Source organism: Ruditapes philippinarum, unplaced genomic scaffold (genome assembly GCF_026571515.1).
Source record: "Ruditapes philippinarum isolate M1 unplaced genomic scaffold, ASM2657151v2 ctg3619_1_1_1_1, whole genome shotgun sequence".
Taxonomy (NCBI): domain Eukaryota; kingdom Metazoa; phylum Mollusca; class Bivalvia; order Venerida; family Veneridae; genus Ruditapes; species Ruditapes philippinarum.
This window is the reverse complement of record NW_026861676.1, coordinates 124,766-149,196: the sequence shown is the minus strand read 5'-3', so window position 1 is coordinate 149,196 and position 24,431 is coordinate 124,766. Positions and strand designations below refer to the sequence as shown.

General features: G+C 36.0%; 1 protein-coding gene across 1 annotated transcript; it reads right to left on the bottom strand.

Moving 5' to 3' along the window:
• Positions 1-1,074: 1,074 nt before the first annotated feature.
• LOC132716480 (WSCD family member GA21586-like) lies at positions 1,075-3,136 on the bottom strand. The gene is made up of 3 exons (XM_060699765.1): positions 2,515-3,136; positions 1,886-2,119; positions 1,075-1,590 (listed from the first exon to the last, which is right to left on the bottom strand). The coding sequence occupies exons 1-3, from the start codon at positions 2,990-2,992 to the stop codon at positions 1,202-1,204; spliced, it is 1,101 nt and encodes a 366-aa protein (XP_060555748.1). The 5' UTR covers positions 2,993-3,136; the 3' UTR covers positions 1,075-1,201.
• Between the last annotated feature and the right edge of the window lie 21,295 nt (positions 3,137-24,431).

The following is a 24,431-nucleotide window of genomic DNA, read 5'->3' as shown; positions in this document are numbered from 1 at the left end:
CGGAGAAAAAACAACAGATTTTCAATTAGAGAGAGACATTTATTCAAAATGTGTTTAGTATCTTTTTCCTGAATAGCTCAGTAGATAGAGCGCAGGACTGATAATCGCGATGTCGTGGGTTCGATATGTACTCATGCCACTATCATTTTTTAATAATTTTGTTTATTTGATGTTTATATTTGTTTATGTTCATACATCTTCTTTAAAGAAAGTTATTTCATGTTCATTCTCGAAAATTCTTTTTCTAAGTAGTTTAGTACTCTAGATTGTTCATTGATAGTATATATATGATGAATGTTTGTTATTCGGTGTGTGTGCTAATTTGGGATATTGTGTGATGTTGATATACTAATTTTGTGCTATTTAATGCTAACATAAGTTTTGATTCTGTAATTCTGTTTGGGACATATTGGACATTTTGGACATATTGTGATATTCTTCTGTGGACATTGCACATTGATTTAATTTGAGTTGTGGACAATTGAATTTCAAAATGTGAGTTAAACTTTGGGACATTTCGTTAAATTTGAATCTTGGATAATTGTGAGTTTATATTTTTTTTCATATTTTTTGTATTATTGTAAATAACTGTTTTTCTTTAATTAGAAAATTGTAAAATTTGTTGCTGAGTTATCTTCTTTGTTGCGTTTAGCTCGTAACACTTGGTTCAATTATAACCGGGACCGTAGACAAATACATTAGGGCCACTGGACCGTACTGGAAATCAGGCTAGAAAAAACAACGAATATATTTAGAATGGGAAAAAACTATAGGGTACTGGGTATATGGTTATTTATTAGAAAAAGTTGTGTCTGACGCTTGAAAGTACTTGTTTATAAACCATTTAATCATTTTTCGTGAATGTAATTTGGCGCAAGGAAACACTGCCTGTATGAACATTTTCATGAGTAGCAATACTCGCAAATCGTTTTCATTGAAATAAATTAAATATCGAAACTCGTATTTGACTTACATCAGGCGACAATTCATGGCTAGCAACATGAGCCCGTACGGCTAGCAACTTCCTTATGAGTAAGGTGACAATAACAAAATTGCAATAAAATTGAAGACTATTAGTAAAATTATTTATTTTATAACACACAATTCACCATTTTTTCTTAAATCATAAAATTTGTTTTAGAATTTAATTTTAACGCTCTTCAATGACAAAGACACAGACAATATAAAATTCTTATTCACATTAGGAACCTTGTAGTAAGATTTTCTCGGTTTGACCACCTAGGTCAACATTTATATTATAAGCATTTTTTATCATTTTCTCAGAATACCTCGCAGTTTCTTGTAGTCGTACAAGTTTTTCTTTTGAAAAGACGGCTCGCAGAAGTTCTAAATGTTTCTTTTCTTTTGTCAAACGATGAAAATTTCCCTCCTGAAGTTGTACAGTACATTCTATATCTCTATCAGAGATATTTAAATCAAAGAAGGACGCAAGTTTTTTCAGCTCACGTGGCATGTTTGTTTGAAGTTTTTCATACTGCATAACGTGCACTGGTCCTTTGAATTTCTTTGTTGTGTTTCTTGTCAGACTGACATACCAACGCAACCTGTGATCGAAAGTCCTACTGATTTCTGTAAGATCCAACCAATATTTTGGGAAATTCCATAGACATACATGTGTATTAATTATATTAATAACAATAATATAGATACATAGGTTTACTCTTCCGAATATGATTTTAACCGCATGCTAGGAAACATATCGATACCATTTACAATAGGGTTATTCAAACAAAATTCAAAAGCGAAATGAAAATATGATTTAAAAAGTCGATTGTTTTGTGTATTTCCTTAACATGTTCACTCATTTAAAAATACCTAGAATACAGACTAAATGTATATAATACGTTTTTCATATGAACTTTACCTTCAATCAAAACATTTTCCGTTGGATGACCTGTGTGTCCAGCCTTAAAGTTTGCAAAAGAGAGGATGGCGTCATATGGATTTCTTAGGAGCAAAACTATCTTTGAGAACATTTTAAACTGCCCTGTATTATGGGTTTTTACAACCACAGTTTTTGATTTGTCAAGTTGACATTCATACGGAAAACCTCGTACTCTGAGCCTTTGGTCACAATACACACTGGATGTGCCAAGTCCTGTAATATAAAGTTTTATAAAATTGTTTTTTTTTTCTTTATTTTTGTCCTTTCTAAAGAGGAAAAAAAAATTGTTCATGAGGCAAACTGTGCTTTTACATACAAACAATACAGGGGAAATGTCAGTATTTAGAAATTTAAATTGCATTTAATTAGGGCTGTCAAGTCAATGAATCATATAGTATAGTAAATAACTAAATACCGCATGCGTCTTAAATCATATACATCATTAACGTAGACATCTTTGGTTATTTTGTTCCACACTTAATGAAATAGACCAACGGTGATTTGAATTTGAAGTTATCGCTTTTATATTGTCACACCATTGATTTTGGGTCAAATAAGTATTTCTGTCAATTATTGAACTGTCGCACTGTTAAATATATATTTTATACCTGTCATTTGCTGTATAAGATGTCGGGTCCACGTGTTACCAGATCCTGGAAAGCTGACTAGACCCGTGATAGGCATTTGTGTTTGAGACAATACAACTTCTTTCTTCGTGCACTTACCACTTTTTGTTTTACTGTTTCCAATGTGGGTAGTATTTCCTTTTCCAGTTTGTACTTTTGTTTCAAATTTAAGCTTTATATTCCTGTTATTTAATTCTGTATTAGTTAACAATTTTGCCTTCCTTCTAAGGGTAACATTTTTCTTGTTTACGACATCTTTATTTGAAAGTTTCTTTGTTTCATGTATGTTATCAGAACTTGATATTTGTCTTTCCTTTGAAGGCTGAAGCTGGTACCATACTGATTGAAATGTATTGTGTTCACCGTTATTGACAAAACTTGTGTATAAACCTATTAAAGCAGCAAACATTAAAAACAGGGCAACAAACAATTTGTAATGTCTGTTATATTTTAAAATCATAACATCAGTTGAATTTTAATCCTGTTCAAATATTAAGAATGAAAGCACTGAAAAAACAACTTTGAAAAACATCGGAGACAAATATTGTCAGCGACCCAATGGAGAACCATTATCAAATGATTTCCTCTGGTATAATAATCTCGTTTTAGCATTGTCATGCTCTATTGAAGTATTCTAACGACATATTTTATAGAAAAATGATAAAGCTAATATAATGACTCCGCTGTCGTATTGGGTGAAAAAAAAAACAAATAAACAAAGACAACAAACAAGAAAAAAACACTTTGTACCTTTGCCACATCATCATGTTAATATTATTATATCTAATGTGTATGTTTAAATTTTGTTGAAAAGCCAGAATACACAATCAATAACTTCTACATCATAGGTAATAGATATCACAGATATTTAGCTATCTATGGTAGACAACCTGAATTTCGTTTGTCACTTATGATTTACAGGTGTTTTGTATTGTGCATATTACTAAATTTCTTTACCAATATAAAAAATAACGTGTGTAATTATTATCAAAAATAGGAATTAAAACATGTTTCCAAGAGAATAAATAATTGAAAAATATCGAGTGACACATATTTCATTTTTAACGCATGTTTTGGATGTAAAGTCACATTTTACATCAACAAGTTTTATTTTAAGTGCATGTATGTGGTATTTATTTTATATATTGCAGTTTTAATTATATGAAATATCTCTTCTATACAATTTGACAACAAAATCATATTTCAATTAGATGATTCAAGTAAAGTTAAGTTGTATTCAATCCTGCAACGATATGAATTAATCGATTTGCACGATTATAGATTATATTAGTGTCTGATTTTTATTTGTTTCAGTTCTTATATATATTTAAGATTTTTAGTATCCAGACCTCGACACTAACTTTTTTAGCAGGTGGTACGCCGGACCACTAGATTTAAAATTTAGGTGGTCCTTCCAGAAGTCAGGTGGTCAGTTATCATTATTATATCATTTTACTGCAAGTGTAGAAAAAAGTGTTTAAACTTTATGACAAAGATGTATTATTAACCTTTAACGAAAACAGATATTTTTAGATATATATTTTTCATCTAATCAGAAAAGGGAGAGCAAGTCAGTAGGTATTTGATCGTAGAGTTATTTGTTTGTTTGTTTTTATCTCATTCAAAAATACACAACAGAGCTATTATTTATGTGAAGTGATTTCTCCCTCAACTAAAGTTAGGGAATAGTGAAATAATATAGAGAAGCCATTTCTGTCTGTTATTTTCTTACTGTTATTCAAATATTCATTGCTGATACGTGGTACGTCTTTTAATCATGATAATAACATAGTATCTTTTATATATTAATATTTGTAATGAAACTAATAAAGTATCTTATTCTTGTCTTTAAAAAAGGAAATATCTAAATTATTAAAATAATAACAACGTTGTATATAACTATAGTTTATCTTATTTTTCTCACAGATTTATAATGCAGTATTTTACCTCCCTGTTGCTTGTTTTTGACATTGGTTTTTTTTAACCTTTTAAAATAATTTTAACTCTAGAAGAAATGAATCTCTTATCGTTGTATACAGTTAAAATAAAGATAAATGGCATAGAATTACTAGATGTATTTTTTTTCAGTTTCTTTCGTTTGCTGCCGTAATAATTTAAGTTTATCCGATATCATATAATTACCATCATCAGATACTCACGGTTGATTAACATGTAACATAACATAAGTGTTAATAGTTCCGCCGTGGTTATCAGATGATGCAAAATTACTTGCACCATTTGAATGAATTTTGTACCTAAATTAATATCATAAATTCTTAACTCTTTTAACGTGCATAAACAAAATTTTAGCGACTTAAAATGAAAGTTATTGATGACTTAAGAACTTCTTTAACTAATCAGAGATTAATGAACCATATACATCTACATCGGACACATGATTTTAAACAAAATTATATAACATGTTTTTGACCAAATCGCCATTCTCCCAAATGAGCCTTTCATCAACCAGAAAATTCAAGTGGTCCGACGGACCAGTGGGTTTTAAAATTAGGTGGTCCTTGCCAAAATCAAGTGGTCTTGGACCAACGGACCACCGCTAATGTCGAGGCCTGGTATCAGTTAAACAGAATAGTTCGAAAAAGTACTGTATTATCTTAATGAATGTCTTTATATGACATCTTTCAGTTATATTTTTCATGCATATATTTGACGTTGTACCCTCCGAAATGTGTGCTCACTTGTATCATCACAGAATAATATGTATTACTTATGGTCAATTTTAATATGTGATATTATCAAAGTTTTATTAAACATGAATGTTTATAGCCCGAGAAAGTATTTGTAAATAAGAATAATGTTCACATACACTTGTTTCAAGAATTAATGTAATAATAATAACAATAATAATAATAATAATAATAATCTTAACAATTTCAATAAAACGATACATTAGCAGGTGTAAATTCAGCTGGGAACTACTGTAGGTTAGTATTAAATAAATCAAATAAGGGCTTGGAAAACTAACAACTAACATGCTCTTAAATAATTATTTAAAGAAGTACAATTTATATTTTCATTTTCTAAAAAGGGAAATGTTTATTTATTTCTGTGTAATAAAGTGTTCATTATCATATCATTGCGTTTTTCTTATAGGCAGCCTGGCCTTTACTAATTAATCTATTGAATAGTGCTGTATTTTGACACACTCCTGAACTTGTCCTGAAATAACCTATGGGCACAGAGAATGAACACTTACCAGTGGCATTTAGGTGCATACATGCTAAATGTCTCAGGCTGAAACAATGATATAATATTTATTATAGCAGATCGGTCTAGAACAAAAAAAGCGTTCATCATTATTTATGAAAAATCACATAAAACTTTAAATATATTATATCTTTGTTTCACCATTTATTTGCTAAATAACTCAGAATTAGATCAATCCGTAATTTCTTAAACGTTGTTGTGTAGCATTTTTTTTATAACAAAGCCTAATCTTTTGTGTTATTGGGCAAAATAAGCTTTGACTATTCGCCGGTTGAATAAAGGCAGGATTAAGCCTTACTCTAAGTGAGAGGGGTTGAACGGGGAGAAAAAGATAACTGATCCTGTGCTGAAATTTTACTTTGCTATTGTCTGTGGGTAGTGGCTGCGGTTTCCAGATATAAAGCGTATATCAAATGGACGCCATTTGAATCACAAATGCGTTTTAAACAGACATATGTTCATTCTACTTTTTTATATAAATTGTTAGTACAATTATTATGTACTGTGAATATCCTAGAGTGTTTTAGATGTTGTTGATTGTGCGATTTAAAATCATAATCATTAGCCATTTTATATCATAATGATATAAAAGTACTTGACAAAAATGTTGAGTGATATTTATTTCCTAATTCGCTACACTCAAACGTAAATATGTTATTTATCCCATAATAAAGGAAATCGAAGGAAGTAAGAACAACAAATACATAAATTTACATTTAGGATTTGTTATCTGCATTGCCGTATATCGAATTCAAAAACAAATAACGTGTGCATTGAAACTCTTTATAATATTAAAAATTGTTCAATGTTGTATATGTAATATAAATCGATATCAATATAAAATTGTATTTCATATTTGATTTCTTATGTTAAATGTCAGTTAATAACTGATAATCGCTTGTTTGAATCACCTTTAAGATATGTCACTTCACCACCGGGTTAGGGAGAGGGTGTCGGGTTAGGGTGTCGGGTTAGGGTGTCGGGTTAGGGTGTCAGGGTTAGGGTTAGGGTGTCGGGTTAGGGTGTCGGGTTAGGGTTAGGGTATAGGGTAAAACCGACAGATGTCACCCCCAAGATGTCACCCCTTATGATGGAAAATGAATTTGAAATTGAAATTGGGTTAGAGTTAGGGTTAGGGTAAGGGATAAATGCGAAATGCAAAAACGGTTTATGCAACACTTTTTCCTGAGGTTAGGGTTAGGGTAAGGGATAAATACGAAATGCAACAACGGTTTATGCAACACTTTTTTCTGATTGGTCGGAATAGTCACGTGTTTTTCTTTCAATATGTATGCGCGCGCTTCTAAATACAAATTGAATGAGACAATGTCTTTTTTGATATTGCTTTGTTTGAGGGAGGCTAAAATGATTTTGTGTGTGTTATTTAAATGGTGGATTAAATTATTTATAAAACGTGCAGAATGTGAATTGAAATTGTTATTTTGATTTGGATATTAATAAATGATAAACATGGATTATGGCAATTTCTATATGGTATTCCATAATAAGGTATTTGATTTCGATAGGAAATAGTTGCTTGTGTTAGATTTGTGTTTAATTTTGCTTTGGTTCATGACTACTTGCGGTCTTTAGGGACAGTGAATTTTGAGTAAAACCTGGCGACAATGAGTTGGGTGGCGCCCAATGATACCCCTTCCTTTGAGAAGCTAATATCGGCTTGAAGTCCGGGGGGACCAGGTACCTTTGCTTTCCGATTAATGAAAATAAGATAATATTAGATTAGAGTAAGGGTTAGTGGTAAGAAAATAGTTCAGCCCTATTTAAACTTTGTTCACCCTTTTTTATCGTGGTTCAGCTTCGGTCAGCTTCCTCTTTCCCTCTTTTCACGGCTGTATCTATTCTGATTTGTTACTGAGTCCGAGATTACATGATTCAAGATGAAATGGAGCTCAACCGAAACTAATCCAAAGCTGATCCGATGCTGAACCAAAGACTTTAGGAAGCTGAACCGATCCTGGTCTGTGGCTGAACCCGAGCTGAAATGATAGAAGCTGAACCGGATCCGATCCGGTGCTGATCCGAAGCTGATTCGAAGCTGAACCGAAGGTGATACGAAGCTAAACTGATCCTAATTTGTGACTGAACCCGAGCTGATACGATAAAAGCTTAACCGAAGCTGATCCCAACATGAACCGAAGGTGATACGAAGCTGAACCGATCCTGATTTGTTACCGAACCTTGGCTCAGATGATAAAAGGTAATCCGAAGCTGAACCGAAGCTGATCCGAAGCTGATCCGATGCTGAACCAAAGATTATAGGAAGCTGAACCGATCCTGATTTGTGGCATAACCCGAGCTGAAATGATAAAATTTAAACCAAAGCTGATCCGAAGCTGAATTGAAGCTGATTGGGAGCTGAACCGAAGGTGATATAATGCTGAACCGATCCTGTTTTGTCACTGAACCCGAGCTAATATGATAAAAGTTAAACCAAAGCTGATCAGATGCTGAACCGGAGCTGATCCGATGCTGAACCGGAACTGATCCGAGCTGACCCGAAGCTGATTCGAAGGGGAACCGAACCTTATCTGATGCTGAACCGAAGCTGGTCCGATGGTGAACCGAAGCTTATCCGATGGTGAACCGAAGCTGATTCGAAGCTGAACCGAACCTGATCTGATGCTGAATCGAAGCTGATCCGATGGTGATTCAAAGATAAACCTATCCTGATTTGTGAATAAACCCGAGCTTATACGATAGATGCTGAACCGAAGTTAAACCGAACCTGATCCGATGCTGAACCGAAGCTGATTCGAAGGTGAATCGAAGCGGATTCGAAGTTGAACCGAACCTAATCCGATGCTGATACGAAGCTGAACCGATGATGGTTAGGGTAAAGGTTAGGGTTAGGAATGCAGTCAAATACGAAGATTGATTATTGAACAAAATGGCGGCCATTGATCAATCGTTTTGATTGGTTCATTTTGTCACGTGGATTTTATTTAAATGTATTTGTTGATAAAGATGTTGTGGTTGTTGATTGATTGTATTAATTTTTATTGTGACCAATGATGTTGAAATAATATTGTGAATGTTTTAAAAATTCTTAAAGGAAATGGTTCAAGGTTTTGTTGTTTTTCTTCTCTTGTTACTAAAAATATATTCTTTTTTTCTGAATTCCCGCGGAAAATACTACGTGGATAGATATATATTCAGTTTGATAAGATCATTTGAAGTTTCCAAGATGGAGACTATTTGTGGCGTTATTTTGTTCAGTGTTGTTGAGCGTGGCATATGAAATGGGATTTTTATATTATAATTATAATTGGATTGTTAATTTATGAGAAGAATGCACTTTAACTTATATGCTGTTTTGTTTGAAATATTTTACATATTGCCAAAATAAGAAAAAATAATTAAAAATAGAAAACATGGAATGAGAACTCGGAGAAAAATAATACAGATTATCATTTAGAAAGAGGAATGTTTTAGTGATGTTTGTTATGGTGCAGAGTCAATCGGGTCGGCTGTGCCTACTATGCATTTTGTAAAATTTGCAAGGAAAGTCTGGACGCATGTGGAATAAATATAAAAAGTAGTGGGAAGTGAAAATTAAACTCCATTTATGGAGCATATACATAAAGAAATAAGAGGTCGGAGTCATTGACCTGGTTCGAGCCCTAGGATTCACCTCCCAAACAAACCTTACTCCTATGCAAACTCTTACTCCTAACTCGTATGCTTACGTTTTGTTAACCAACCTTACTTGTTTGATTATTAACGTCACTCTGATAGATGTTATTCATGTTCACCCAGGTAGGATAGTTTGCCTCATCTTTACCACCAGGTACCTCTTAGCTTAGCCAGATTAGTCTGAAACAAATCAAGCTTACTTTGACTACCCCGTTTACACGTGTGTTTACGCAAGTGATTCTGAATCATATTTACCTTACCCTAGATTACTCAGGGAACTTTAAGATTACTGAGCTTACTCTGAAGCAGATCAAGCTTACCCATGATTACCAACCTTACTTCAAGCATTAGTCATATTGCTCTGAAATAATATATAGGTTGCTGTTGATTACCCACCATACAGCTGTCTAAACTCAACTGATTCTGAATCATATTTACCTTACTCTTAATTGCCCAGATAGCTCCCAGCTTACCTAGGTGACTCTGAACCGAATTGAGCTTACTTTTGATTACCCACCTGACACTGATTACTCAGGTTACATCGAATGATATATGGCTTACCCATGCCTTTACTAAACTGATTCTGAATCATATTTACCTTACTCTAGATTGCTCAAGTAACTTAAACCTTACACAGCTTACTCTGAAGCAGATGAAAATACTCTTGATTACACACCTAACTACAACTATTACTAAGATTACTCTCCATCATATAAAGCTTACTCTGGTTACCCTGAATGATATTTAGCTAACTCTTGATTACCCAGCTTACTCATGTCTTAACTAAACTGATTCTAAACAATATTTACCTTACTCTAGATTACCTAGATAAATCTAAGTTTACCCAGCCTAACCTGAAGCATATCATGCTAACCCTGGACTACCCATCTTAATCCTATGGTTACTCATTTTACTCTGAACGATATTTTGCTTACCCTGTATCACCCAAGTACCTCTAAGCTTACTCACCTTTCCATAAAGAAGATCCAACTTACTGTTGATTACCTTTCGATCCAGCAATTACTCGGATTACTCTGAATGATATTTAGCTTACTCTTGATTACCAACCTTATTCCTATGTTTACTGAACTGTTTGTGAATTATGTGTAACATATTCTAAATTACACAGATATATATAAGTTTACCTAGCTTACTCTGAAGCCATTACTCAGATCAATCTGAATGATATGAACCAACCTTAATGTTGATTACCCACCTTACTTTTATCGTTACTAAACTCATTCTGAACCATATTTACCTTACTTTAGATTACTCTGGTTAATCTAAGCTTACCTAGATTACTCTAAAGCAGATCAAGCTTACTCATAAATACCTACCTTCCTAGAGCCATTACTCACTTTACTCTGAATGATAAAAGGCTTTCACTTTACTGCCTAACCAGCATCAATCTTTACTCAGCTGATTCTAAGAAGGATGTTAACGTAATTCTAAATTACCCAGTTAACTTGAAGCTTACTCAGCGTACTCTAAAGCAGAGGAAGCTTACACTTCATTACCCACGTTACTGAAAACATTACTACGATTACTCTGAATGATATAAAGCTTACTTTTGTTTATCCCACCTTACTAAAACCATTTTTTCAATTGATGGATTTATTTGATAACCGTCATTTCATTATATTCCCTAGAAGCTCACTACACATGCTAAAATTCTGAATGATTATGTAAAGTTACATTGATATAAGGAAATGTTTTACCTCATCCAAAATATGACAGTTACGTTATATAATCTTCCCGAATTATTCAGCATTATTTTGTCATTTCTTCATAATTTACCCGTCTTTCGTCATGCCGTCAAACTAACTTACCGATTCTCCAACTTTATTACTTGTCTTGTATCTCCGATGCTATCTTGGTACATGCCTTTCATATATCTTATACTTATGGTAGGTATGGAAAGACCAAAGGCAATTGATAGATGCCTACTCTGGCCTTTAATTTGAATAACAATGTATTTAACCACAAACATTGACATGTGCTCTTTTGTTAGCAAAAAGCTTGTGGTGAAATTCTTGTATCTACTAATCTGATAATTCGAATTTGACAGGTCAGGGATCTATGTATGGCAATGAGGCTTAAGTATCAACGTAATACAAAGAGAAATCGGGAGCAGTTATAAATGTTAGCAAAATTTGTATTATGTCGGTTTTTTCCTTTTGTTTTGCATAAATAAGATTATTGTTTAAAAGAAATTTAAAAAGATATTGCTCTATAGTTGTACCGATATATCATATTATTGTAAGAGAGGTGTGATTTTCATATTTGTGTCATAGTGTTGTACCTTGGTCTGAATGTATACTTGAGGGAATCTTTAATTAATATAGTGTATTTAGCATGGTGTGCAAATGAGAGGAGATATTTCCATTTTGCTTGTTTAAATGTTGCATTAATTCTCTCGCAAAAGATTGTATTGTGCCGAAATGAAGTAATGCGGAATGAAATATTTTAAAAAAGACATTTCGTTTTGACTTGTATTTTTACATCTTGAACTGAATGTTAAGAATAAGAAAATGTTAAATTTCAAGGTTTTCATACAAATTATATATTAAAAGACCCATTAACACGCACGTACACCTGAATATTTTTACCAAATATAAAAAGTTGAGAAGGAAATAACGTTTCGTATCTTCGAAATATACAATCTCTCATTTGACTGGTAAAAACAAGCAGCACATTTAAGAAGATATTGATTAAGGTACAAAGGTACAAATCCTTTATTTAGCTCTAAGGCCTCCGGCCCATGCAAAACCATATTTACAAAAAAAAACAAAAACAATTATCAAAAAAATTAAAGCATGTGCACAATGTTTAAACATATACTTTATATATTTAACTGAAAATGACTGTAAAGCACAAAAATATTCTGTTTTCTTATTTATCATTGTGTAACAAAGACATATTGATTGTTTAACTTCCTTTTTTAAAAAGCGAAATACAACTGTACGCTTTATAATATCATCAATTTTTGTAGAAATTAATATATTAAATTTGTTTCGGGTTGCTGCATTTAGGTTCTTAATGGGTAGATATAATTTTCTTAGTTCTGAATAAAAATCACAACATAGTAAAAAAAGAAACTCATCTTCTAATACATTTTTTTATTACATTCTTAGAACATTTTGTGCATAATCTGTTTCCCTCAATATCTTTTTTGTCGACCAACCTCAATTTCAAGATGGTGTGACCCTATAATTCTAAGATTAGAGTATATATATCTAAATTTTCAAATGTCTAAAACATCTAAGTAACATTCATATGTAAAATTTTCCTTAAACGTACCATAATAATGACAAGTTTACATTAGAAGTTACAGATGAATGACATTCTTGTTTGTATATATCTTTTAACCTATTTACAAAGTGTGCTATAAAGTATATTTCTGATTTAACTGTTTGACTTTCCTATACATATTCAAAACCATGACTTTGTAAACAAATTCTTTAAGATGTTGACATGTCCCTGTATATCATCATTAAACATCATTAAATAACACTTTTTAACTAATATAAAAACCTTTAGTTGAAAAAAAATACCACCCAGCCTTTTTTCTTCTTCTTCTTTTTTTTTTTTTGCATCTAAGTCATGTACAAGTTTTAGATTAACTGTTGAAATACACAGTTATGAATACACAAGCACACATTTTTATCATTTAGATCTAAGTATGATAATGATATTACTTTCGATTTCCTTGATAGTGAAATATTTACCATAACCTGTTACTAGAAAAAACACCTAGTTACACGATATTATCTTTTAAAATGTAATATTGGCTTGATTACTTCATGTTTTGATCAAACTAAGTTTCTCGAAAACTTTGAAGCTTAGTCACCAAAAAGAAAGAGTAAAGTTTTAGTAATTTTGAAATTAACAATATCAAGATATTTGGACGAATTTTTATGATCACTGCGACAGGTTTAAAGTTTTGTATTGTAGATTTTTACATTTTGAAATTGTTTAGACTTATGTGAATTTTTCTGAAGTTATTAATATTAGATGTGTGACATCTATCATTTGCTTAACAAGTATAAAACACTTCAGACATTATCTAAACAAACTGCATTTCACAACGTGATGTAACATTTATCCATGTATGTAATGAATGTTACACATTTACTTGACAAATCAAGCTTACTTATTCCCCTTTAATACATGCGGTTTTCATCATAATATAAAGGAATAAAGCTAAGGCTTTATTAAGTAGTACTACAAGTTGGCAAACACACTTGTATTGTCGTAAATAACAGGAAAAACATAGAACAATAAAAGAAACCTGAAAAACTACAAGTTACATGTGACATTTATATGGATCTATCATATTATTATATAATCAATAAATAGCTTTGAAATGCCTTCGCCTGATTGGCTAACAAGCAACCTTTTTTTAAAGAAAATAGCAGGTTAACATCAGTTTTTTCAGCACATATCACATCATATTCACCAGCTAAAAAGTCTATATCTGCTTTTTTGTATAATATTGTATACAGTTAGTTGACAAATAATGCAGACAGTTTGAGAAATTTAGAAAAAAGGCAGACAATATACAGTAATAATCAGTGTTGATGTTCTATAAACGTACATGTATTTGCTATGAACTATATTTCAAGACTGAATTTATCATACAAATAAGCATTGAGTATGGCAACGGATTGATTTATATGCCACTATTTGTTTTCTTTACAAAAACAGACACTATAAGATTCTGCGATGATTAGTTTCCTTATTTCCTTATTAAAGTGTTATTACGATTTCTTTCAACTATATAATGTTTTTGAGGTAGGATTTTGAAATATTAGTAAGACGGTAGTTTTTCTGTTATCTTCTTGAGGTCTGCTGCTTTAAACAAATAAATAAATAAATAAATAAATAATATAAGTAATGTATTGCTCACGTACGTTCAAGGCAAAGAAATCTTAAATTCCGTTTCAATACACAATGAAAGAAACAGAAAAAAAAGATTTTTTTTTAACACAATGTTTCACTTGAGGAGAATAAAACAGGTAATATATAAGAAAAGAGACAAAATGTGCATGGGGTACACAAAAAATCCGCTGGTTTACTGGTCTTTGTTTTTAAATGCTCTCAAAAGATCGATCTTCTATTGTCCGGAAAATTCTATAATAAAATCTAAATCTAACGTTTTGTTTCCTGAAAGCACAATTTCCTTGCACAAATGACATAACAATTATAGTTAGAAGAAAGCATTTGTATGAAATTATTATTTTTACAGTCTTAATAAAATGTTTGAATCATGTATGAGCACTCTAGCTTCATTGCTAGGGTTAGGGTTAGGGTTAGGGTTAGGGTTAGCGTCATGTTGTATGGTGGCCCTATTACAGGTGCTCTGGTGTTCTTCAGGGGCTTTGTTCGATAGTGGCTCCAGTGTTCCATAGTAGATCTTTGTGTCAGTCAAAGGCTCTGAATTTTGCCACCAAGGGGCTCTCGACCGTCAAAATTGTGGCTGTTTTGTAAAAGGTCAATAAAGTGAAATGCTACCCCTGACCTTGACCTACTTATCATAGGTCACCTCAGATGACCTTGCCGAAGATTTTGTCTAATTACATGATGGGTGTCAGACTTCAAATAAAAAAGTAGCCATTTTTTTTCTAACCCTGCAAGTTTATTTCTATTTGATGGATCTATAGTTAGAAAGGGGGTCAAGGAGGGGTGGGGCAATCTTGAAATTTCACCCACTTGCAGTACTGGTCGACCAGTCACTGCTCCATCCATTTGATGGTTTAAGACTTGATGGTGACGTCATGGCAACGGTTTGAATGATGGCTCTCTACCCCTGATTTTGAAGGGGTAGGAGAGCCCCATGGTGGCAAATCAGACAACAGTTATCCGCTCTTGGCATGAGTTACCCCCCATAGGTTTTACTTCAGAGCCACTGTATATAAGTCAAGGGTAGGATCAATTTTTGTCATACAGTGGCTCTCCGCTACCCCACAAGGTCAAGGTCAGGGCCCCCACAAAGCACAGAGCCTTCGAATAGCAAAACGTTCTACCCCTACCCCACCACCAAAATTATAACAAAGTTTAAAAAATCTGAGGCCACTATCCGGCAAGAAGGGGTACGTTTTTTTCAACTTGCCAAAGTACAAAGTTTTTAAAGTATTGAAGCCACTGCCCAGCACGATGGGGTACATACATACATACATACAAAAAACACACATACCCACACACAAACACACACACAGACACAAAAACATACAGACACACAGACAGACAGACACACATACAAAGACAAACAAATACACAGACACACATGCACAGACACAGACAAACATACACAGACACACACAGACAGACACTCAGACACAAACATACACACCGACACCGACACAGATTAACACACACACAGACACAAACATTAGTGTTAATTTGAAGACAAAGTGCGAAAAGTCCAGGGCCACCGTCCAGCAGTATGGGGTAGGTAAAATTGCTGTACAGTGGAGCTGATTTCTACCCCTGAGGGGTAGCAAAGAGCCACTGTAAATCCAGGGCCACCGTCCAGCAGTATGGGGTATATACATACATGCAAAAACACAAACACACACAGACAGACAGACACACAAACACACACACAAATACATACACAGACACACCGACATACATACAGACACACACACACAGACACACAGACAGATACAGACAGACACACATACACAGACACAGACACAGACAAACATATACAGATGGACACATAAATACACACATAATAATACAAACTGGAGAGAAAAAGGATATAATAATACAAACTGGTGAAAGAGAGAATATAGTAATACACACTGGAGAAAATGATATGAAAATATCAAAGAGAGATATGTTACATATATACATACATACATAAATACAAACACACATACATACACACATAATACATACATACACACATAATACATACATACACACATAGTCATACAAACTGGAGAAAGAGAGAATATAGTAATACACACTGGAGAAAATGATATGAAAATATCATAGAGAGATATGTTACATATATACATACATACATACACACATACACAGACAGACACACAGACACACAGACAGACACAGACAGACATACAAACACACAGACACACGGACAGACAGATACACACACAAACACTTATGTTAATTTGAAGACAAAGTGCGAAAAATCCAGGGCCTACGTCCAGCACGATGGGGTAGGTTAAATTGCTGTACAGTGGAGCTGATTTCTACCCCTGAGGGGTAGCAAAGAGCCACTGTAAATCCAGGGCCACCGTCCGGCAGTATGGGGTACATACATACATACAAAAACACACACACAGACACACACACAGACACATATTTACAGACACAGACAAACACACACAGACACACACAGACACATACACAGACACAGACAAACATACACAGACACAAACACAAATACAGACACAAACAAACACAAATACATACACAAACACACACATACAGATAGACACACAAACACAGACACACAAACACACATACACATTTGTACAGTGGCTCTGAAACTACCGCACTTCTACCCCAAAACTGTTTCTGTCAAGGCCCCTGCTTAACACAGAGCCAATATATAGCACATGTCTACCCCTACCCCATGACTCTTACGTTTAATTGAACGCAAAGTGCGAAAAATCCAGGGCCTTCGTCCAGCACTATGGGGTAGGTTAAATTGCTGTACAGTGGAGCTGACTTCTACCCCTGAGGGGTAGCATAGAGCCACTGTTAATCCAGGGCCACCGTCAAGCAGTATGGGGTAGGTTAAATTGCTGTACAGTGGAGCTGACTTCTACCCCTGAGGGGTAGCATAGAGCCACTGTTAATCCAGGGCCACCGTCCAGCAGTATGGGGTAGGTCATATTGCTGTACAGTGGAGCTGACTTCTACCCCTGAGGGGTAGCAAAGAGCCACTGTCAGGGCCACCTTCCAGCAATATGGGTTAGGTTAAATTGCTGTACAGTGGAGCTGACTTCTACCCCTGAGGGGTAGCATAGAGCCACTGTTAATCCAGGGCCACCGTCCAGCAGTATGGGGTAGGTTAAATTGCTGTACAGTGGAGCTGACTTCTACCCCTGAGGGGTAGCAAAGAGCCACTGTCAGGGCCACCTTCCAGCAATATGGGTTAGGTTAAATTGCTGTACAGTGGAGCTGACTTCTACCCCTGAGGGGTAGCATAGAGCCACTGTTAATCCAGGGCCACCGTCTAGCAGTATGGGGTACATACATACATACAGAAACACAAACACACAGACACACACACAGACACATATTTACAGACACAGACAAACATACACAGACACACACAGACACATACACAGACACAGACAAACATACACAGACACAGACAAACAAACACAAATACAGACACAAACACACACATACAGATAGACACACAAACACAGACAAACAAACACACATACACATTTGTACAGTGGCTCTGAAACTACCACACTTCTACCCCAAAACTGTTTCTGTCAAGGCCCCTGCTTAACACAGAGCCAATATATAGCACATGTCTACCCCTACCCCATGACTCTTACGTTTAATTGAACGCAAAGTGCGAAAAATCCAGGGCCTTCGTCCAGCACCATGGGGTAGGTTAAATTGCTGTACAGTGGAGCTGACTTCTACCCCTGAGGGGTAGCCAAGAGCCACTGTCAGGGCCACCGTCCAGCAGTATGGGGTAGGTTAAATTGCTGTACAGTGGAGCTGACTTCTACCCCTAAGGGGTTAAGGCCATTGTTTAAGAGGGACTTAACCTTATCAGGGATTTCGCGCCAAAATTGAAACAAAGGATCTATTTTTAGATTCTTATTTCATCGCCTATATATACTGTTTACACTTGCCAGTATTTTCATTCAGTATCTGACTCTCTCTCTCTCTCTCTCTCTACAGTATGGTTTTTCCTTGTGTTCTTGTTTTGGTGTCAAGGAGGGATTTTCCCTCCTTCGACCGTGTGGTGCATTCTTGGGAGATGGAGGTGGTGGAGGTGGAGATCTACGGCCGGCCAGGCTTTGCCTTCTTTGACTACCTTGAAGCCGACCGGGCTATGGGCATTTTGTCCAACGCCCGGTTGGACTTCAAGGTTTTCAAGGAGGCAGATATTGGCCATGGCCCTCACCCTCCACCACCCCCATCTCCAAACACTGAGTCAGAGGAGTCAGAGCAGCGGGTTCCACCCGAAGGGGAGGGGTCCGCTGCTTGAGGACTAGTGTAGTTTGTTTGTTTGTTTGTTTGTTCTTTTTTCTTCTTCTTTTCTTTTACTGATTAGCTCATGTGATTTTGTTGAGCTGTTGATTCTCCTTGATTTGGGACCGGTAATCGACTGGTCCCGCCCCTTGCCAAGTCTACCGACCTCAACGTGGTGCAAGGGTGAACATCTTCATTAAAGATGGCTAACGGGTAGACAAAACCCCTTGGAACAGGAGCATTTAAACATACATACAGACAAACACACAGACAAACACACAGACACACAGACAGACATACAAACACACAGACACACGCACAGACAGATACACACACAAACACTTATGTTAATTTGAAGACAAAGTGCAAAAAATCCAGGGCCTACGTCCAGCACGATGGGGTAGGTTAGATTGCTGTACAGTGGATCTGATTTCTACCCCTGAGGGGTAGCAAAGAGCCACTGTAAATCCAGGGCCACCGTCCAGCAGTATGGGGTACATACATACATACAAAAACACACACACAGACACACACACAGACACATATTTACAGACACAGACAAACATACACAGACACACACAGAAACATACACAGACACAGACAAACATACACAGACACAAACACACACACAGACACAGACAAACACAAATACAGACACAAACACACACATACAGATAGACACACAAACACAGACACACAAACACACATACACATTTGTACAGTGGCTCTGAAACTACCGCACTTCTACCCCAAAACTGTTTCTGTCAAGGCCCCTACTTAACACAGAGCCAATATATAGCACATTTCTACCCCTACCCCATGACTCTTACGTTTAATTGAACGCAAAGTGCGAAAAATCCAGGGCCACCGTCCAGCACGATGGGGTAGGTGAGATTGCTGTACAGTGGAGCTGATTTCTACCCCTGAGGGGTAGCAAAGAGCCACTGTAAATCCAGGGCCACCGTCCAGCAGTATGGGGTACATACATACATACAAAAACACACACACAGACAGACACACACATACACACACACACACACAAATACATACACAGACACACATACATACACACAGACATACATACAGGCACACTCACAGACACTCATACACAGACAAACATACAAACTGGAGAAAGAGAGAATATAGTTATACGCACTGGAGAAAATGATATGAAAATATCAAAGAGAGATATGTTACATATATACATACATACATAAATACAAACACACATACATACACACATAATACATACATACACATATAATACATACATACACACATAATGATACAAAACTGGAAGGAAGAGAGAGAATATAGTAATACACACTGGAGAGAAAATGATATGAAAATTTCATAGAGAGATATGCTCACATATATATACATACATAAACGATACAAAAACACATACATACTCACATAATACATACATACCACACAGACATACATACATACACACATAATAATACCAAACTGGAGAAAGAGAGAATATTAGTTAAACACACTTGGAGAAAAATGATATGAAAATATCACAAGAGGATATGTTACATATATACATACATACATTAAATACATTACACACATAACATACACACATAATAACATACATACACATATAATACATACATACACACATAATGATACAAACTGGAGAAAGAGAGAATATAGTAATACACACTGGAGAAAATGATATGAAAATACCATAGAGAGATATGTACATATATACATACATACATACATACATACACACATACATACAAACATACATACATACATACACAAATAATACATACATACACACATAATAATACAAACTGGAGAAAGAGAGAATATAGTAATACACACTGGAGAAAATGATATGAAAATACCATAGAGAGATATGTTACATATATACATACATACATACAGACAGACAGACAGACAGACAGACAGACAGACAGACAAACTATTTAATTTTATTAAACCCTCAGTCAAGGGGGTCTTCAAAAATTTGCTTCCGCTTCTATTTCCACTTAAAGGAAAGTGGTCTGCCAACTATGTAGCAGCGGAAGCATGGAGCATGAGGCAGGCAGGAGATGTTATGCAGGTTGTAACATCTCACCACCTGCCGTGCACAAAACAAGCAGAGCAAGTGATGGCACATAGTTTTGAAAGGCTGATGCCTTATTTCTTGGCCGCATATATGACAGTTTGTCATGACTGAAGCCTATATTCTAACTTCTGACAATTTGCTTAATATAAGACTATGTTGTGTAAAACATTACGGCTTTAATAACTGCATATTTGTCTTAGTCCTATAAAAACAACAAAAGCAATGGATATATTATAGTAAAAGCATATATTATTCTATAATAATTTTAAACATACAGACCGATTATTTTTCTTTGTTATGATCTAATTGTTGCATTATTGTAAACGTACATTGTTTGTTATTTATTGACATAACAATCTGCTTTTGAAGGGTGCTAATCCTGAAGAGAGTCCTGTCACATTTTTTGTCAACCAATGTCCAGCACAATGGGGTACATACATACATACATACATACATACATACATACATACATACAAACACACAGACACACAGACAGACACAGACAGACATACAAACACACAGACACACGCACAGACAGATACACACACAAACACTTATGTTAATTTGAAGACAAAGTGCGAAAAATCCAGGGCCTTCGTCCAGCACGATGGGGTAGGTTAAATTGCTGTACAGTGGAGCTGACTTCTACCCCTGAGGGGTAGCATAGAGCCACTGTTAATCCAGGGCCACCGTCAAGCAGTATGGGGTAGGTTAAATTGCTGTACAGTGGAGCTGACTTCTACCCCTGAGGGGTAGCATAGAGCCACTGTTAATCCCGGGCCACCGTCCAGCAGTATGGGGTAGGTTAAATTGCTGTACAGTGGAGCTGACTTCTACCCCTGAGGGGTAGCATAGAGCCACTGTTAATCCAGGGCCACCGTCTAGCAGTATGGGGTACATACATATATACAAAAACACAAACACACAGACACACACACAGACACATATTTACAGACACAGACAAACATACACAGACACACACAGACACATACACAGACACAGACAAACATACACAGACACACACACAGACAAACACAAATACAGACACAAACACACACATACAGATAGACACACAAACACAGACACACAAACACACATACACATTTGTACAGTGGCTCTGAAACTACCGCACTTCTACCCCAAAACTGTTTCTGTCAAGGCCCCTGCTTAACACAGAGCCAATATATAGCACATTTCTACCCCTACCCCTTGACTCTTACGTGTAATTGAACGCAAAGTGCGAAAAATCCAGGGCCTTCGTCCAGCACGATGGGGTAGGTTAAATTGTTGTACAGTGGAGCTGATTTCTACCCCTGAGGGGTAGCAAAGAGCCACTGTAAATCCAGGGCCACCGTCCAGCAGTATGGGGTACATACATACATACGAAAACACAAACACACAGACAGACACACACACAGACACACACAGACACACATACACACACACACACACACAAATATACACAGACACACAGACATACACACATACATACATACAGGCACACTCACAGACACTCATACACAGACAAACATACACAGACACAAACACACAATTCGACACAGACAAATACACAAACACAAACATACAGATAGACACAAAAACACAGACACACATACACATTTGTACAGTGGCTCTGAACTACCGCACTTCTACCCCAAATTTGTTTCTGTCAAGGCCCCTACTTAACACAGAGCCAATATATAGCACATTTCTACCCCTACCCCATGTCCTTTGACCTCTTGTCAGAGCCCCTGTGGGACATTCTACCCCTTGTCTTGTACGGTGGCTCTGACCTTGACCTTGAGGGGTTGGGGTAGGATTAGGGTTAGGGCTAAGGGCCACGGCAACGCCCGGGCCCACGAATAACGCGTTTTTGAGATTTAAGGTTTTCGGGTGAGAGGGTCATGATGGCGGATTTTGTCGAAACCACCACAGTTCGATCCGGCGCCGGGCCATGTACAATCCCTCGTATTTTGGGCCCCGACCTTGACCTAGTTTTGTCATAAAGTGCGGAAATGTCACATTTAGGCATGACGAAACGACCTGATTGACCCCTCGTTATTCCGTTAATTGGGGGTCCATCCGAGAGGTCTTATCTTGACGGTTATTAGAGGTCCCCGACTACAGGTGCGTGAGAGCTGGTGACCTTCGAGTGGTATAGACGAGCCCAAAAGGTCATGGAAAGACAGACATCTGCATGGCCACAATTTTGATTCAAGTTAGTCTAAGATATTTCTCAGAGCCACTCGCAGATGATTGTCTGTCAAATGGGGGCTGTAGAGAGCTATAATAGTACAGTATTTTCTGCTGGACAAGGGCTCTCGTTTTTCTACACTTAGGCACTCGTTTTCGTGGACCCTGTACAGCACTGTAGTAGTAAAGGTTTTGTTACTACAGGGGCTTACAAAAGAGCCCCCTATGTCTTTTAGAGCAAAATGCTTAGAAAGGCTCTCAGAGCCCCCGGGTATAGGGTTTCTAGGGTTAGGTTAGGGAAGGGATAAATTACGAAATGCAAACACCGCTCTTATGCAACACTTTTTTCTGATTGGCGTCGGGAATAGTCACGTGTTTTTTTCTTTCAAATTATGTATGAACCCGAGCTGAAATAATAAAAACTGAACTAAAGCTGATTCCGAAGGCTGACTCGAAGCTGAACCGAAGATGATATAAAGCTGAACCGATCCTGATTTGTCACTGAACTCGAGGCTGATATGATAAAAGTTGAACGAACCTGATCCGATACTGAACCGAGCTGATCCGAAGGTGATACGATGCTGAACCGATGTGCTTTTGTTAAGGGTTAGGGTTTAAGTGGGTTAGGGTTAGTGCCTTTTGTTAAGGGTTTGGGTTAGGGTAAGGGGTTAGGGTTAGGGGCTAGTCTGTAGCAAGGGTAAGGGATAAATTTACGAAATGCAACACCGCTTTATGCAACACTTTTTTTCTGATTTGGTCGGAAATAGTCACGTTTTTTTCTTTCAATATGTATGCGCGCGCTTTCTAAATACAAAATGAATGAGGACAATGTCTTTTTTTTGATATTGCTATGTTTGAGGAGGCTAAAAAGATTTTGTGTGTTGTTATTTAAATGGTGGATTAAATTATTTTAAAAACGTGCAGAATGTGAATTGAAATCATGTTATTTTGATTTGGATATTAATATTAAATCGATAAACATGGATTATGTGGCAATTTCATATTGGTATTCCATTAATAAGGTATTTTGAATTTCGATTAGGAAATTATTTTGCTTGTGTTAGATTTGTGTTTAATTTTGCTTTGGTTCATGACTACGTTGCGGTCTTTGAGGGACAGTGAATTTTGAGTAAAAACCTGGCGACAATGAGTTGGGTGGCGCCCAATGATACCCCTTCCTTTGAGAAGCTAATACCGGCTATAAGTCCGGGGTGAAACCAGGTGCCATGCTTTTCCCGATTAATGAAAATAAGATTATATTAAGATTAGAGTAAGGGTTTAGTGGGGTAGAATAAAATAGTTTCAGCCCTATTGGAACTTTTTTCCCCCTTTTTTGGGGGTTTTGTTCGGTCAGCTTCCCCTTTCCCCTTTTCACGACGGGTATCTTTTCTGTTTTGGTTAGGGAGCCGAGATTACATGTTTTAAAGTGAAATGGGGGCTAAACCAAAACAAATTTCCAAAAGCTGATCCGATGCAAAAACCCAAAAATTTTAGGAAGCTGAACCGATTGGCTGAGGCTAAAACCCGAGTTTGA

What these genes read in the sequence shown, in the direction of transcription:
- LOC132716480 (XM_060699765.1), bottom strand. Translation starts at nt 2,992, where the DNA reads ATGATTTTAAAATATAACAGACATTACAAATTGTTTGTTGCCCTGTTT. An exon ending in TCTTATACAGCAAATGACAG is followed by an intron (nt 2,120 to 2,514) that starts GTATAAAATATA and finishes TTTATATTACAG; the next exon opens with GACTTGGCACATCCAGTGTG. An exon ending in GGAAAATGTTTTGATTGAAG is followed by an intron (nt 1,591 to 1,885) that starts GTAAAGTTCATA and finishes TGGATCTTACAG; the next exon opens with AAATCAGTAGGACTTTCGAT.